Source organism: Chaetodon auriga, chromosome 13, assembly GCF_051107435.1.
Source record: "Chaetodon auriga isolate fChaAug3 chromosome 13, fChaAug3.hap1, whole genome shotgun sequence".
NCBI classification, from domain to species: domain Eukaryota; kingdom Metazoa; phylum Chordata; class Actinopteri; order Chaetodontiformes; family Chaetodontidae; genus Chaetodon; species Chaetodon auriga.
This window is the reverse complement of record NC_135086.1, coordinates 10940828-10958672: the sequence shown is the minus strand read 5'-3', so window position 1 is coordinate 10958672 and position 17845 is coordinate 10940828. Positions and strand designations below refer to the sequence as shown.

The 17845-nt window shown below is 43.2% G+C and overlaps 2 protein-coding genes across 2 annotated transcripts in view; one reads left to right on the top strand and one right to left on the bottom strand.

Moving 5' to 3' along the window:
- tmem198aa (transmembrane protein 198aa) overlaps positions 1-986 on the top strand; it is a 30224-nt gene extending 29238 nt beyond the window's left edge. The window contains exon 7 of the mRNA XM_076747054.1: positions 226-986. Within this exon, the coding sequence (XP_076603169.1) occupies positions 226-378 (153 nt within the window). The 3' untranslated portion in view covers positions 379-986. The remainder of the gene's footprint in view (positions 1-225) is intronic.
- A 4054-nt stretch (positions 987-5040) lies between these two features.
- Positions 5041-12540, bottom strand: desma (desmin a). Its single transcript, XM_076747055.1, has 10 exons — positions 11855-12540; positions 9491-9551; positions 9178-9273; positions 8091-8252; positions 7879-8004; positions 7634-7744; positions 7343-7452; positions 7152-7204; positions 6408-6499; positions 5041-5785 (listed from the first exon to the last, which is right to left on the bottom strand). Exons 1-10 carry the CDS (start codon positions 12430-12432, stop codon positions 5744-5746), a joined length of 1431 nt encoding a protein of 476 aa, XP_076603170.1. The 5' UTR covers positions 12433-12540; the 3' UTR covers positions 5041-5743.
- Between the last annotated feature and the right edge of the window lie 5305 nt (positions 12541-17845).

Genomic DNA, 17845 nt, shown 5'->3' with positions numbered 1-17845 from the left:
ATTGAACACACAGATATGAGAATGTTATTGATCTTGTTATTTAACTCTAGGCAAGAAAGCAAATGAGAGTAATTTCCAAAGTGTCAAACACTTCCTTTAACGATAGCTGAACGTGAGTGTAAGCATTCATTACTGTTGTTGGTGAGGTTTACTGTCATATCTATCACATTATGCCTGTGCACTGTATACTCCCACCCTAACCCTGCATTATCTGTCTGTCCGCAGAGCTACATCAGGAGTTTCAGGGACAGGCAAACAGACAGACGAGCGTACTCCCACAGTCGAATGATGAGCCGCTCCCGGATGGGCGAACTCGACTACGACTGCGGCTCTCAAGTGCCCCTCACGGCCCCCAGTGGACCCCCAGTTCGCATCTGAGACGGCGAAATGCACACACGCGCATCCAGCAAGACACACACAATCACACAAGGCTGCTTCAAACCTCTCTGTCACAGTTAGGGATGGAAAACCTCAACTTACCGTGCCAACCCAATCAACTGCCTGTTAACCCATCAGGAACTCAGTATGTCCCGAAGGTGGTCCCACACTGGTCGTCTCCTCTCAGTCAGAGGTTGTATTTATTTGGCTCCTCTGCTCTTTATGAATGTCAAGACACAAGAGCAGAGCCTCGTGAGTCATCACATACTGTCCTTGACGTAAAAACCTGCTCTGCTACGGTAGTGGTCTGGAGCACACTGGAAAAAGTGGACTTGTCTGATGGGGAGTTAATTGAAATATCTAAGATGATTTTTTGGGCTGTTTCAAGCCATAAGGAGTCATTTCCGGTGGGATTGCAGCAGAGAAACAATCACTGATTTCTCCGCAGGAGGGCTGCACCACTTCAAACAAAAATGCATCACATGGCTTTCATGGAGTCAAGGTAGCGCTACCTTCAATAGACCTTCAGCAGTATCTGCACTGTACCTCGAGGGCAATTACAGGTGGAAACAATTCACTTCAAGGAAAGAAACCTCAAAGGAAAATTACAGGAAAGCAACAGCAGAAAAACACAGCTAGCACTGGAACAGAAAGCTCTTCTTCATCACTTCCTTCCTCCATTGAAAGGTCGCTGTTTGAAGGGAGGTGTACATGAAGTCGACCTGTTATCTTCACTGACAGCCTGTGAATCCAAACATGGCAGCACACGTCTTCTGCCGCCTCAAAATGCAGAACAGGGACTGGTTTTAGGCGTGCACTGCATTGAACGGCTCATACCGAAGACAGTTTTTATGTCATTTCACACAGGAACCCTCCACGTGTCATTGCCTACATTGTTGCCATTTTCCAAAGGGGGATGTGCTTTCATCTCATTCGCTTCCCTTTTGCCCTCCATCGCTAACTGTTTTAACCGGAGAACTGAGCAGCAGACATGTCCATACGTCCCTTCTTCTTTCCTCTTTTTACTGACTTTAAAACATTTTTTGTAAGCTGCTGTATGTAATGTGCTCTCATGTTTCCTCTTCTTGTACCCCAAACAATCTACCTTTGCAGAATTTGCCAGCTGATCAAACATGACAAAGACAAGAAACTGCTGTCTGATACTGGTCACCCAGGGATTTGAGTTTGAAGGGGACAATACACGACAGTGAAAATGTTAAATATAGTGTGTTTGTGTGTGTAAGTGGACACATGAGCCCTGTGGCAAGTGATGGATTGTACCAAATTTTGGCTAGGGAGAGGGGGATTCATTATAATGTATGTCCAGCATACTGTATTTTTCCCTCTTTTTTGTCAATATACTGGTACTGTTAAAAATGTGAATAATTTAGTTTGGATGAAGCGACGAAAAGGCGGAGGTTTAAAATGAAGATAATCTCCTGTAAATGATGAGACATAGCGGAGGGATGAATTTGCAAATGGCGCCCTCTAATGTTTGCTACTGGACCTTTTTCTCTAGACTTACTGTTACTGTGTGCATATGTCTGTGTGTACATGCATTTGCGTGTGATTTGCTTTTAAATTCAAGTGCGCTCCGATTATTGATATTGTACTGAACATCCAGAGAGGTGAGGGAGTTTTTTACCGGAAGTAATTTTAGTACAAAGGAACTATTTTTGTTTCATCGGAACCTCTTTGCAAGTGAGATACTGTGGTTCCCCTCAATGAACAACATTACCAATTTGAGGCTTCCTGCTCAGAGTAAATGTTACTATAAAGAGTCACAGATTAAAGACCAAACTATATAAAAGTGGGGGGAAAATGAACAAAAATTCATGCCATTTTTTGCAGAATTTTACTCCATGAGGTTAAGTTAAACAAAAAGTTCCTCTGTACTGTACTTCAATACTAAACACCTGATGGGATGTGATAGGCTAGCCACTGGAGGACCAATCATTGTCACCTTAGCCCATTACTGCATGAGAATCCTTGTGTAACTGTTTCCAATGTGTCAGTGTTTCAGTGTGTCACTGTTGTCATGTGAAAACCTCAGATTTCCAGTTTAGTTTGTTGGTCCCTGAGTGGACAACACACAATCCACACTGAGTGAATGAAACAGAAACTTGTGGAAGGACGTCAGTCTGAAGTGTGATGTCTGTGTTGTCGCTGTGAATAGGTCCAACGAAAGGATTCTTTACTGGCTGAGATCCAACGTGGAACCAGCAGAACCACACATTCTTCTTCTCTTCTCTTCTCTTCTCTTCTCTTCTCTTCTCTTCGTCTTCTCTTCTCTTCTCTTCTCTTCTCTTCTCTTCTCTTCTCTTCTCTTCCTCCTCTCTCTGTTTACACTGTCCAGGTAAAGGGCTCTGAAAAGGCGTTTGAATCATTTCCTCCTCTTGACATGCTTTGTGCTTCGTCACCTTCTCTTCTGCTGTATCAGTGTTACAGTAGTGGCTGTTCAAGTGTAATTTGGGGTTTTGTTCACACTTTTGTCCTGTTTTGGTCTTCTTTTGTGCTTTTACTGTAGTGCACTTGTAACACCATCACTGTCTTTACACTTTGTACAGACAAAAACTAATTAAATGAAAATTCAAAGCACCCTGTAATTCTGGGACAAACTGAATTATTATTATTCTTATGATTATTATAATTATTATTAAATTGTCAATTCTTTTTAGTAGATTTTTTATGTTGTTCCTATGATTTTCTGTCATTGCCCATCACTGCTGAATATATGTTGGGGAAACACATTGTAGATATTGAATTGTAAATAATTTTTAAATGTACAAATGTTTCGTTTTCATTTTTATGTTCACGCCATGATCGCTTATGTAATTTATCCAGCTGATTATTTTCTAAAGGAGTAGACCTGTTTTACAACGTGTTGCCACTGTATGTCCAGCTGGTTTGACTTGGCCGGCTGGTGGATGCACTGTGTCATCCTCATCCTGTCGCTTCAACACGTGATCGACATCAGTGACTCAATTCAGTGCGCCACAAGAAACAGCAATTCATTTTCCTACAACTCTGTTTACTTTCTGTGCAAATTGCCTGGTTATTATTATTATTATTATAATTATTATTATTATTATTGAGCATGGATTTATATGGACCTAAAATATGATAAACATTGTGAGTCAACAATCTAACTGTCTTCATGTCTCTACTGTTCCTATGTAGTAATTTGTTTATTCCATGGTGCTTCCATGAGTGCAAATACCAAATACTTTAACGCACACACACACACACACACACACACACACACACACACACACACACACATTTTACATAACAGACACGGTTCAGAGAACTAAATAAGTTGTATTTGGAGTGGAGTGGATACTTTCTTACCAGATTTTTACACATTATCAGTCAAGCTATAAACTATATTTTTTTCTGTATTTATGCAGTACTTCTTACTTCTCTGCAGGTCTCAGTGGCAATAAGGAGTTAAGAACTTAACAAGGAAAAGCAAAGCATCTGGTCGGCTTGTTGAGTTCTTCACGTCGATGTTTCTCTTCCACTGTTACCTCACAGTTGCATTGATGTGCTCTGACAGTATGTTTCGGGCTACATTTGCGTTGCAGCTTAATAACAAACTGCAGTGCAGCAGTTATGTAAGAACAAATGGTATAATTGTACGCTGAGTGTCAAATACAAATCTAATCAGGATATAAGACGTTTTCTACAAAGTGCAAGAAAAAAAAACTTTAAGCAGCTAAAAAAAGAAGGAGCCGCGTGTAACAATTAAAATCCTTTTTTCGCCTGAATGCCGTCAACGTGTACTTTCAGCAGCCGATAGTGGAGAGGTCACAGAGTTCAGCTGACTTCATTTGAAGGAAATGGAAGAGAGGAACATGCTGGCCTTTTTATTGACCTATAATGACTGAGAAGTGGTGGCCGCTGGCAGCAGCGGTGAAGAAACAGTGATGGATACGGAAAGTTCTGATCAACGTTGCTCCAATAATTCCTGGAAAAGCAGTGAAATGACTTTGTTTCTTTTTTCATTCCGCCTAATAATCTCTCTTTGAATCTTGCTTCTTTTCCTCTGTCTCTAAATATCTCTTTCACTGCATTTGTACCCTCTTTTTCTTGTTTCCTCCTCGTACCTCCCCCACGGTCTTGCTCTCTTTCTTCCATGCTCATTTATTGTCTGCTTTCATTGTATCTTTCTTTTCTCTCCCCTCCTCCACCCCCACGTTTTATCTCCGCTGACATTTTCAGCCCAGTGACTTCAGACACAAACTGCACAGAGTATATAATTCTTGTTGCTGTGCTAATCTGCTTTCTGATGGAAACAAAGCATGACCGAAGCCAGCTCATTAACCAGCCATTGTTCAGTTTTCCCTGCACCAAGACCAGTGCTGTTAGTAATCATTTCAACGGGGCTGCAGCTCCCGTTTTCTTTATAAAAGTGAATTAAATGTTAACAGAAGACGGCTATGCTTGGCTGGGAAAGCTGCTATCATTTTAGAAAGTTAACACAGCCCACATCAGATGATGAATGCAGCGGGTAGAAACCAATGCAAAGGTATGTACGCCATCTGAGGAATGCTAATGACTGGAGTTGAAAAAGAAGACAGGATTGCACATCGCATGCTACATACACACAGAGCAATTATTAGGCAACCTTAAGAAACCGGCTGACGCTCAAGTGGCAAATGGTGATGACAAATGTCTTTATTTGAGCTTCTTGGCACAGTGAAGTAGCACAACATGGTCACCCATACTCTTACAATCGAACACCCAGCACATGCTATCGAGCTCAAAATTCAAACATGACCAAGTTCCTTTTCCATTCGATGTTTGTGTTTCTGACATTTCTCAAACCTAAGACCAACGTCTCACTTCCCTTAAATCAGTCCCACAAACAAAAGCCCCCCTTAGTCAAGTCATATGTGTACGTTAGCACAGAAAGACTTGGAATATGTGCAGCCAAATTTACAGTTACATTATTAGGTGTGAGCCTGGTGTTTCAGGTCCATTTATCTCTCTTGCTCCTTGCAGACTTCTCTGTGGATACTGGGCCAGTATGGCTGCACGAAACCTTGTTCATTTGAAACTCTCCTCTTGCCTTTGAATTATTTTTTCATGACAAAATCAGTTGTTTTTTGAGAGATGGAAAGTAACACGTATAATTCCTGGAATGACCTTTGTTTAAAACCAGGCTAAAGGCAGTGCATTGTGCCTCTGTGATGACGTACACAGCACATTGTCGTTCGTGTTTCATTTGAAATCAGCTGTAATGGTCAACATTCTGTGTCTAAAAATAGGCTCAGCTTATAAATTGTCATAGTAGTGGTAGGAAAATGTATATTTTTTTTATTCATTTCTTATGTAGTATGTCTAAGGTTCCTCTTCTGGTTTACATGATGTCTTGCTGGTGCTGTGTGGACTCACTGACAACCTGAGGAGGAGAGGTATCGTACATTATTATGAAGGAAGAAAAAAAATGTAGAATCTGTGTTAAGGAGTGCAGAGGGTTGCAGACAAATACGTGAGAGTATTTTTCCAGCAGTGAAGCAGGTATTGTTTGGAGTGAAGTGCTGTGCAGGGGAGGGGGGCCGTAGCCACTGACGGTGAAGCTGCTTATTCAAGTGGTGTACAGAAGTGTCTGCACAGGGTCAACGCAAACTACGAGATTTCATGTTTCAGTTTAAGAGTAGAAATGCAGATTTTCTTTATACTCTTTAGGAGAACCTGTCAAACCTGTAAGACAAATTTTCTTTTCTAAATCTGGTGGTTTGCTTCAGCCTGTAGTGAACAGATGATGAAAGGCAGGTTGGATTTTGGACCCAGACTTACAGACTGGGCAGTAGCGCCCTGGCTCATAGAATACCTCATCTGGATGAGAATATAACAAATCAACATGATTCAGTTGGAAAATTATTCATGTTTTCTCTTACTAGATAAAATAAATAGGTGCAACATGTGTGTCGAGGCTGAAAAGTATACCGTATGTCATGTATATATACATATATAAATATGTGTGCGTGCGCGCTGGTGTATTTGTGTGTGTGCATTCAAACCTCTCCATCGCGGGTCTCGATGGTCTTGATGAGAACAGTCTTTTTGGAGTGGACCTCTGAGGAGCGCTGGTGCTGGGACTCAGGACTGGTCTCTGTGAGAATACATGCATGCAGCTCTTACACTCCTTCATAAAGTCATACAGCTTGCTACAAAGTGTCTTGAGTTTGAGACACTGATACTAGTCTGGCATTGCTCTGAGAGCGCTAATTGGCCTCCAACAATACAACAGCATGGCTTGCACATTCAGAGAGCAGCCGTGAAACAGTCTGTGGAGGTGCTGCCACTTAAAGGTGAAATATCCAAACTCATCTTCGAAATCAATGGCGCTAATGAATCTCGGCTGGACATTATACATCATCTTTAATTACTGCTCACTGTTTTCATTTCAGCAGCCGCAGAGTGGAGCGAGCGGAGCAATTGGCAGAGATTAATTGCACGTTTGGACTGTTAATACATCAAGTGAATGGGCTAAGTTGTGTGATTATTGATGTGTGGCTCGCTGATTATTGCCTCTGTGAATCAAAGGGCCTCGGAGGTTTTTTGACATGTCGTATATTGCCACACAGTGGTCATGATGTGTCACTGCTTATACGTGACATGTAACGTCCTCAGAATAGCACCTACCATGTACGGTCACAAGCTATAAATAGTCTTTTTTATCCCCTCATTGACTCATCTGGAATGTAAAACGGATTTTGGGAGTATTTATGGGTGTGGGGAAGAATGTATACTGTTTCTCCAACCTCTGAATCCAATAGAGGAATAAGCAGACTGGACAGGCACGGTGGTGGTGATCCTGAAAAAAGGATAATGCATGATTCAGTATTGCAAGTTGGTAATAACTCAATTGCAAACTCACACCTCACTGACAAGAATGTTAAGTTTATGCTAGCACTGGGACAAATAAACTTAAATCTACAGCTGTATAACACACCTGCTCTCCTCTCCCTCCAGCAGCTTGCGGTAGGTGGCAATTTCAATGTCGAGGGCCATCTTCACATTGAGGAGGTCCTGGTACTCTCTCAGGTGACGAGCCATATCGTCCTGCAAATTAATACAGGAAAAGTTTTATTGTCTGCTCTAATTAAACTCATCACCAAACACAAAATCAGAGGGAAAAACTCTAACAAAGCAACCAAAGAATGTGTGAAGAATGTCTGTTACATATTTCCAAATGCTTTAAAATCCCAAACACAGACGGGGTTCCCATTGGAGACTCATTTACCTTCATCTTAGCGATGTCTTCCTCCAGCCGTGCGATAGTATCCTGGTAGCCAGAAGCCTCGCGGGCCATGCGATCCTCCATGTCTCTCATCTGACGCAGCAGAGACTCGTTCTACAGGGGAACAAAGACATGAAGTGGAACAGAGGGGTTGAAAAAGGGAGCGACGGGAAAGAGTCAGCTTCAGAGGAAACAAAGAAAAGACTTCCATGTATAAACCACAAAGAGGAAATACAGAAAAAACTCACAGTGCCCTTGAGTGAGTCGATCTCACAGGTGTAGGACTGGATCTGGTGCCTGTACTCCATGGTCTCCTGCTTGGCCTGACGCAGTGCATCATTGTTCTTATTCACAGCCTGGTTCAGGTCAGACACCTGAGGGGAGAGACGATGAGGTTTTAGCAGTGCAACAGTTGATTAGACTTTGTGTCTTTGTGTGTGTGTCTGTGCCCCCATCTTACCTTAGACTTGTACCAGTCCTCAGCCTCTGCGATGTTCTTGGCGGCGATGCCCTCGTACTGCATGCGGATGTCCCTCAGAGCAGCAGTCAGGTCGGGTTTGGACATGTCCATCTGGATCTGCACCTGAGTGTCCTGCATCTGGCTCTGCAGCTCACGGATCTCCTGCAAGGTGACAGGAGAATGACAAATGAACACAGGGCATTTTGTGGGAAACAAATAAAGACACAGAGATCAAAGTTGACATGTGAACCTTGTCTGACGTGACACTGCAGCTCATGAAAGCCAAGGTTCAAACATAAATCAGCGAAAATCAGGGCAGGGCATCCGACATCAATGACATTTATTATAGAAGAACTACATAATGTCAAGCCATTAATTTGCCCTGTGGTGCATTGAAGCAATGCTATTAAAATATTAGACATCAAGAATAGCACAAGGCTGGTTTAACATTGTTAAACTACAAGTTTCAAATGAGCAAGCTTTGGTCCCACTCAGCTGTCTTCTGGTCTAACCAAAAGATATAAATAGCATTGCATCTGTTCACATGCACACATGCTTTCTGGCGCTCTCACCCTCGCACACACACACACACACACAGACACGCACAGCAGCTGACATGCTCCCTTCAACCAATCGGCAGTTCAGCACTTCTGATGGGTCAAAGTTGATGCAGAGAAGACAAAATGACAGGAGAGGACCTCAACTGCGCTGACGTGTGTCTGAGCGTGTGGCTCGGTACGTCCTTTGATGTCTCTGGGTGAATGTGCACAAATGTGCCAACTGCACTTATTGCATTTGCTTTGCATAAGACTTAATCTCTCAAATTGCTTCACTTTTGTACAGGGAGAGAGAGGGTGTATAACTGTGCATAATAAATATGTTTTAACAGCAGCGGGTGTGTTTCAGTGTGAAATATTTGATCACTTGAAGAGCTGCATGCCTACAGAGGCTCGGATATATCTAATATTACACAGAGTCGCCATATGATACAGTGCACACCACTCAACTGACACGCATACCACACAGACGTAGGTGTGGTGGTCTGGCTGCAGACAGACAGACAGACTTTAGAGAGAGATCAACACACCTCTTCATGGATCTTCTTGAGGAAGGCAATCTCCTCTTGCAGACTCTCAATGCGTCTCTCCAGGTCCAGCCTGGCCAGAGTGGCATTGTCTACATCCTGGGTACAAATACAGACACAGAAAAAATTATAGGGACGACCAACAGGAAAAACAAAAAGCTGCAGGGAGAACAGGAAATTGAGAGGAAGAAAATGGCTGATGAGAGAGAGGAGAGGGAAAATTGAGCAATGTTTCACATTTTACTTCAGGCTTTGAGGACAAAATGACTGAGGATTGAGATATGAAGGTGTGATTTTATGGAAATAGAAAACGTACAGCTCTGAAGGCAGACAGGTTGTTCTCAGCCTCTTCCTTCTGGTGAATCTCCTCCTGCAGTCTGGAGAGAGCAACAAACAGAGAGAAAATAGGCAAAAAGATAGAGGAAAGTCGAAACATAAGTGGATACGAACACAACAACCATGTCTGAGTGTGGCGTCTTCCCCAGGGACCAATTACTAGACAGATAAACTAGTTACTGCCTCTCATTCCTTCAGCCTTCTGCTCCCTCTTCTGTTTGGCAGACAGTAAATTGACAAGAATAGAACCGACTAGACAATGACACATCATAGTCTAACTTTTATTTGTATCTATATCTACACACACGCACACATACGCACACACACGGATGCACTTGCTCTTTGAGTCCTAAAGCTGTGCTGCAGCTGCTGTCACACTGTCAGAGTCAGAAGGGTGACGGTAAGAAAAGAACAGAGGTCTGCCCTTGGCTGGTGCAGTTTCCAGAATTAGCCTTTCAAATGGCACACGGCAAACAAAAAATGCATGCATGTAATGTGTGCATGTACTGGACGTACGCTCGCAACAGTGTCTGAAGCCGCCGGTCGGTTTGTTACATGTGAATTTAAACAGCTTTGCAGGTTTGAATGATACCGTTTTCAGGGAAATGTTCCATGAATGGGTGTGAATCAGGCGACTTGGTCATCAATTTCACACCCGGTGTGGTAAATTGCATTCCTTTGTTCATTTTATATGACACAGTTGGATGGCACTTAGCACTTGTGCACCATACTTACAGTACTGGATATTGAACATGCTTAATCTGCTCCACGGGGCCTCTGCAGAACACATTTTCATTGTCCTGCAGCCCCTGCAGGACCTTGTTCCTGCGGCTGCTGTGTGTATGTGGCAAATACATTTTATTTTTCAATTTCTGCTTTTTGCAGTTACAGCAAAGTGCCTTTTTGTAAGACTGATTCATTTTTAAAGCAAATAGTTGTTGATGCAATCTGAAAATTCTGCAAACACTCTATAGGTGTGTTACATGTGCGTGTGTGTACGTGTGTGTGTCTGCATGCATGCATTGTAACTGTTGGCAGGCAGGCGGTCTCTGTGTGTATTTTGATCTCAGTGGGAGCAGCAGGTGCTTTGGCAAGCTTCACTCAATGCTGCAGGCAACAATTTAAAAAGGGCTGATGGAAAGAAAGCGAAGAGTGAATGCGTGTGTCTGTGCCTGTGAGTGTGTGTGCATGCATGCATGCATGTGCGTGTGTGTGTGTATGCTTCTATATATACTTAAAATTAAGTGATGTTGCTTGCTGTTGGTGTGACAGAAATTCTAAATTCAAAGAACTGACCTAGTGGCTACAAATAGACTATTCAGAGATTCACTCACATCACAGCTCTCTCTCTCTCTCTCTCTCTCTCTCTCTCTATCTGTGTGTGTGTGTGTGTGTGTGTGTGTGTGTGTGTGTGTGTGTGTGTTCATCTGTTCATTTCCATCTGTCTACTTCTCTTTCTGTCTGGCTGAAACTTTATCTGTCTGCCTCAACTTTATTCCTATGAGCCTGCAAGTCTCTCTCTCTCTCTCTCTCTCTCTCTCTCTCTCTCTCTCTCTCTCTCTCTCTCTCTCTGTCTCTCTCTCTCTCTCTCTCTCTCTCTCTTCATTTTCTTCTATTAGGTCTCTTGTGGCTCAATCATAAGACACCTTTGTATAAAGCTGCTGGACCATAACACTCATTGAAGTGTGGCTACTCTCAAATCGCTCTTTTGTTACTTTGTTGTTTCCCTTTGCTCCAAAGGAGAAGAGACACCCTCTGGAAATCAGTGCATGCACATCCTGGGCATTTACGTTTTTTCCAATGTATTCACAAGGGAAACTACCACTTTCCCACTTCTCCTGCTTTCCCATTCCTCATTTCCTCTCTTCCTGTGTGATCCACCAATGTGTCTCTCACCCATGGCAACCTGTTGCCAACCTGGGGGTTGAGACCCCTCTGAGGGGTTGCGAGAACATCTGAACGGACATTAGATGATTAACAAGAAAAATAAAGACATGCAATATTTCAGTTTGGTGGAATCATCAATCTTTGATCTCTCCTACATATTAAACCCTTGACGAGAGTTTTTGACTCCTCGGAAATGCTTTACTTTAAACAGTCACAAGCCATAAAGGTTGGAAAGCCCAGATGTAGACAGGTCTACCCCCAAAAAATCTGTCTGTTTAGTTGTTGTTTATCTCTCTGGAACAGCTAACATCAGCCTCTTGGCCAAAGTCTGTCTGTTTTCTGGGAGCTTACTGTTAAAACTATAAGCTCTATCAGTCTCATGTGTTCTTCATTCCATCACTCTTTGTATCCACTTGACAGATCAGTCCATCCTCTCATTCATCCTCCTCTAGCTTACCTGAGCTTAAGTTTCTGCAGGTCATCAGCCAGGTTGTCTCTTTCCACCTCCACGCGGGCACGCTGGTTGGAGATGGCCTCTATTTGCCTCCTCAGCTCCCTCATTTCCTCCTCATACAGCTCAGCCACGCGCCCGGGCCCCTCGCGGCCCCTCAGCTTCTCAATCTCCACTGTCAGTGCTGCATTCTGCTGCTCCAGGAAACGCACCTTCTCGATGTAGCTGGCGAAGCGGTCGTTGAGGTGCTGGAGCTCGGCCTTCTCGTTGGTCCTTGTGTTGAGGAAGTCCTGGTTCATGGCATCGGCCAGGTTGAAGTCGAGTTTCTCTCCGGAATAGGTGCGCATGGCTGTAGAGGAGCCATACCCTGCTCCCCCAGCACCAGAGGACACCCGGTGGGCAGAATAGGAGGGCACGCCGGTGCTCTTGACCTCATAGACTCTGGAAGACATATGGCTTGAAGAGCTACGGCCACCTCCTAGAGAGGAGAAGAGGGAGGACATTGGGGATGACCCTACGCCAGACCCGAAGGTGCGACGGTACGAGGAGGAAGACTGAGCTGAGGAAGAGTAGGACTTGCTCATGGCTGGTTGACTGTTCGGTCGTCTCGTGGTTGTGATGGAGCCGTTTGAGGTGCTGAGACCCAACTGTCCTACTGGGCAACTGGGAGAAAAACCAAGTGAAGAAATGTCAGACACTGAGCGCAGCTATTTGTAGATTTACCACACCCACTCCCACTCCCACCCCAACCCCTCCTCTCCGTCCTCCCTCTGTCCGTCCATCTGTACTCCCACTACCTCCCACTCCACCCCTCCGCTGTACCTCAACCACATTTTCCTTTAATTGATCAGTCTGTCACCACTTTAAATCCAGGCAACCACTGGAGGAAAGTTAACAATGGACCCTCTTTGGAAGAAAACACAATGCCAATCAAATATTAGCAGAGATCAGACTTTCATCTAATCACCTTAAAACTATAACTGAGCATTTATGGTGCTTTTTTTCAAGATGCTATATGGAAGCTTTTGAAAAAGGAGGTAACTGTTAAAAACAGTCATATGCAGCTTTACTCTGAGTACAGCTCTTTGTTTTGCATCTGTTTTGCAGCTGGATTCCATAAAACATGAAGTTAACCTTGTTCTTGTTGACCTGAGAAATGAAATTTGAATTTAATTGCATCAAAAACATTCAAATGAGCCATGATCTGACCTTTCTTAGTTTCCAGCAAAACTATGATTACTCAGATGACATTTTTGTAAATCAGTTTATTGCAGTGTATTAACATGTCCATTATTCTCCAGGCCTTTCCTCTATATCTCCTCCCCCCTCTCCAGCCCCTCTTCTCTTCTCATTCCCCACGTCGTGCCAGTTGCCAGCCCTCAATTCAGCTGTCGAAGGGTCTGGTTTCAGCTGCTTGGAAGGGCGGTGGCCTCCTGTGTGTGTGTGTCTGTGTGTGCATGTGCGTGTGTGTGTGTGTGTGTGTGTGTGTGTGTGTGTGTGTGTGTGTGTGTGTGTGTGTGTGTGTGTGCGTGTGTGTGCATGTGCGTGCGTTCTTGGATGGATGCATGATTGAGTGAGTCAGTCTCTGCAGTTGCTATAGAGAAATGATAGGCTTGTTTCATAAACACTGTGTATACTGACAGGTATCCACTGGGTCACAGTCTATATGTCAGTAGCTCAAAATAGATCACACTGCATTAAGTCAGTTTTAAATAGCCTCACATGTTTGAAATAGCCCAGGCATACTTACTGCCATTCAGTGTATGCATATTTAATGGTGCTAAAGAAAGGCACGCACCTCTTTCTGTTGACATATACACTCAGCGGCTACTTCAATAAATACACAATCTAATGTGCAATCGCACCAACATAAATCCTACTTTTATGACTTCAACTAGAGTGCATTATACTAGGAAGTTGTTTCTAATATTCTGCCTGTCTCATGTATGAAAATATTAGGAACACCCCTCAATAGAATGAAGTCCAGTTCAGAAACACTACAAACGATAACCTCAAGAATAAACAGTCACAGCTGAACATTATTACCTTTTCTTGTCCTTTCTGGGCACATGACACATATTCAAGATTGGCACGTTTCAAAACCTTTAACTATATCAATTAAATCCCTTCCGCCACATCAAACTGATCATTTTAGCTGTGCCCTGATGCGGCACCATTAATCTTATATAATGCTTGAGTTACTTCCCTGTCAGTAACTATAGGGTTACAGCAGAGTTATGTGTTTACCCTTGGTTACATAAGGAGCAGTGCGGTTTGACTGATAGAGCTGCTGCCAGGAAGGTCACTCACACTCTCCTCAGGACTCACACATATCATGAGCGGCTGTACAAACCTGTGTGGATCAGTCACGCACTATTTGGTTAAATGCATCGCTTAGTGATACTGGATGTGAATCAGCAGTTTGTGTGCATATTCATCAAGTTGAAGGACAGAAATTAGTCTCACATTCACAAAGTTAGCCATGATTTTATTTGGTTAAGGTTTGAATTACAACCAGGTTAAAGATGAATCAAAGGATACTGTCACCTCATTAAGTTGTTAGCATGTTGCAACTGCCTGACTACACATCCAGCAGACATGCTGCAACATTAGCTTTGTGTTTAGTCGAATATTTAGTCTATTTTGGTCTTTAAATTCACTTATTTTCCTTTTTTTTTTTCTTTTTTTTTTTAATTTAATTCACTATTCAGTTGCATATTTCATTAGCTGCTTATTTCATCTGTGTGCTTGGTGCTGGGTAGCTAGCATACAGTGGGTTAACTGGGACTTGTTTGGTGAAGGGCTGCCTGCTGCTGGCAACAAGGTTGAGCAGCTCAGATTCAACCCTTACACGAAACGTGTGGGCCATTACACCAAAACAAGCAGGTAAAATTAGACTAAAGAGCTCCACTGAGTTGGGTGGGTGATAATTCTCAGAGGGTTCATCACATGGTTTTGATTCTGTGTTAATCTTAAAAATATTGGTTAGAGTTAAGATTAAGGGTTCAAATGAAGCAGGTGGTACAGTTAGGGTAAGGCTCCAGGAAATTCATGTAATGTACAAGGTCCTTAACAGTATAGTACAAAGCGTGTGTGTCTCTCTGTGAGAGTATTTGAATGAATGCTGTTGGTCTGTAACAGATGGACATTACTCATGTCACACATGCAGACACCCTGCAGCTTAAAGCCAGCCCAGAGATGAGGAATCTCTGCTCCGCCCTGTGTCACAAGACCCACTGTGTGTAAATGTGTTGGTATTAATGATGATCTGAATGATGATGAGCTGAATGGAGATGTAACGTTTGCTGCCATCCTAACTAAATCCTTTGCTGCTAGCCTAACCTTGCATTTAAAGGCCCTGCACACTCAGGTGCTTTCAATCTCTTGTTAATTGCACCAAAGGAGGGTTACAGCTGGGTGGAGCTATGCTTGCTATTGCATGATGTCACAAAGCTCTATGGGCCAATAAGAGTTAGAGCTGGGTACACTGCACCTCACAAGGTGGAACAAAACTATCACCCACAGCGCTCTGAGAAGTGAAATCACCTGTTTGGTTAGATCGCTGGGATGTAGAGGCTTTAATTAAGTGTTGTCATACTTCTGTCTGCTTCACTCTCACACTACCCAAACAACAGGTCCATGAGGGGTTTCCTCTCACATCCAATCAAGGCTTTCAGCCGAATGTGCTGCCATTCCAAGTGTAAAGATCTTTGTGATTTGACTGCCCGACCTGAGAATGACTCAGTTTGCTGCTGAAGCATTTAAATGTAATGGGAAATTCCAGCATTCCAGTCAAGGAGTTTTGAATGATGAACCAGCACATATTGCAGCAAAATGTTGAGCTGCACTGGCTGACACAGCAAGTCACACAGTTTAGGAGAAGCTTGTCTCTGTGTGGCATACACACAAACACACACACACACACACACACACACACACACACACACACACACACACACACTTCTACACACAGCCACACAAGCTTCTCTCAGGTGTTTTCAGACTGATTGCAAAGAGGGAATTCAGAAAGAGGGGCAACACAACTGCAAATAAAGTTAATGATACAGACACAAACAGCCATGAAATGATGCAAGATCACACCAGCTCCTGCAAACTGTGGCAAGAACACATCAGTGTGAGTTGAAAATGCTTTGCAGTAACTTCAGCAAATCATTCGTGTTTATCCTGAATATATAGAAATTAATCAGAAGAGACAACAGGAGTGTGTGTGTGTGTGTGTGTGTGTGTGTGTGTGTGTGTGTGTGTGTGGGTGGGTGGGTGTAGAGCCCGGGGAGGGGTGCCAGAGGTGGTTTGTGCGTGGTCGTGTGTTTATTTGTGTTTCACAGAGCGGTGTGTGTGTCAGCTGCTGGTGGTGTCAGCTCTATTTTCAGCTTTCCTGTTTGAAGTATCCAGTCACTTTCCCAAAGCATCATGGGACTGAAGACAGAGCCCGACTCAATAACAGATTCGAGTAATCATGTTGCTTAAACTGCTGACAATCAAACTCTGATATCAGCTATCAAATGGAAATTAGATTTCACTCACGTTGGTGTTTCTTTCTCTTGCAGGTTCATTTCTTTAAACACCACAAAAAAAAAAAAAACAATCTGCATGAATGCCAGAGAGACAAGAGAAGCCATTGTTGAACACACTGTCTCAGAGTTTCACTGGTAACTCTGACTGATTTTTCAAATGATTCCTGACATCTTGACTTCACCAACATGAACTGCATGAACTGGATGAAGTACCCGACTGTGGCACATTTTCCATTCCGGGCCCCGTTGTCTGTTATAGGCCTTGTCAAAAATGCAATATGAACTTCCAATTTTCACTTTCTTTAAATTCTTACTGACTGTCTTCATTCCTTGACAGCGAGGGTTGAGCCTGAAGAACTTCATTTGAATGAACTTCTAAGACCTGCTCAGTTCTCTTTCATCTTCAAAGAAAAGTGAACAGGTGCTGCCCACCTACTGCACCCACTGCACTTCCCTTTGCCACCATGAGCCAGTGCTGCTGTGACGACTGGTAACTGTAAAACCACTTTCAGAAGTCTTTGCTCATTATTATCACAGTCATTATTATTATGGACATACTAAAAATATGAAGTAAGCCTTAACAAATGTATGCTGCTGTCCCAAAGCAACTGTTGATGTATAACTGATCATCATCACTTCTGTCCTTTGTGGTTCCAGGAAGCCAAGACTTGCCAGGCCCCCTTCCAGGACCATGACTTTGCTTGTTCCAGTGCCAAAGATACTTGAATAGATCATATTCTAATTTGACATTTGGAAAAATGAGTCATGAGCTCGAGCAATAGTTCAGTCAGGAAGACTCCTCTCTGGTTTAATTCTCATACCGTCCTGCTTTCACTCGACAGGCAGGCTCACGCATCATTTTCTTGCTGTCATTGTCTGGGGCTGTCAATTGAGATATCAGCTCTCATCAGCTGGTCAGATATCCAATAGCACATCTTGCTTGCTGTAAAAATAATTCTCTCTGCTGGTTCTTTCATTAGTTATGCAGATTCATCAGCCTCGTCAGTCATCAGCCACCACCACCAGTATCTGAACTTTTCTCTTTTGTTTCTCCTCATTGAACTGCGGTTCATGATTTTACAAGGCCTCATTTTTGCACTTTTGCGCACAAGATTTAGCATGTTGACACTCCAGCAGTGACCTGTCAAGGTTTCAGGTGTGAGTTTCAGAGATATTGAACCTCTTGCTCCACATGATTTCCCATCCCACTGCACTCATGTACCAGAAATGATGAGGGGGCTTTTCACTGCCACAGATGATGTGAAATGACCTGATATGAGCATGCTGTGACTGGACTGTGTTATGTGCTGATGAGTATGACTGGGGCAGTCATCCTGGAGTTTCCCAGCTGAGGACCACATCATCAGCTCAGGACAGAAAATGAGCTACCAACGGGGTTGCTTAACAACCCCAGACACAGAAGCAATACCTGACCTGTAGCCTAGAGAAAACATCTTAAATT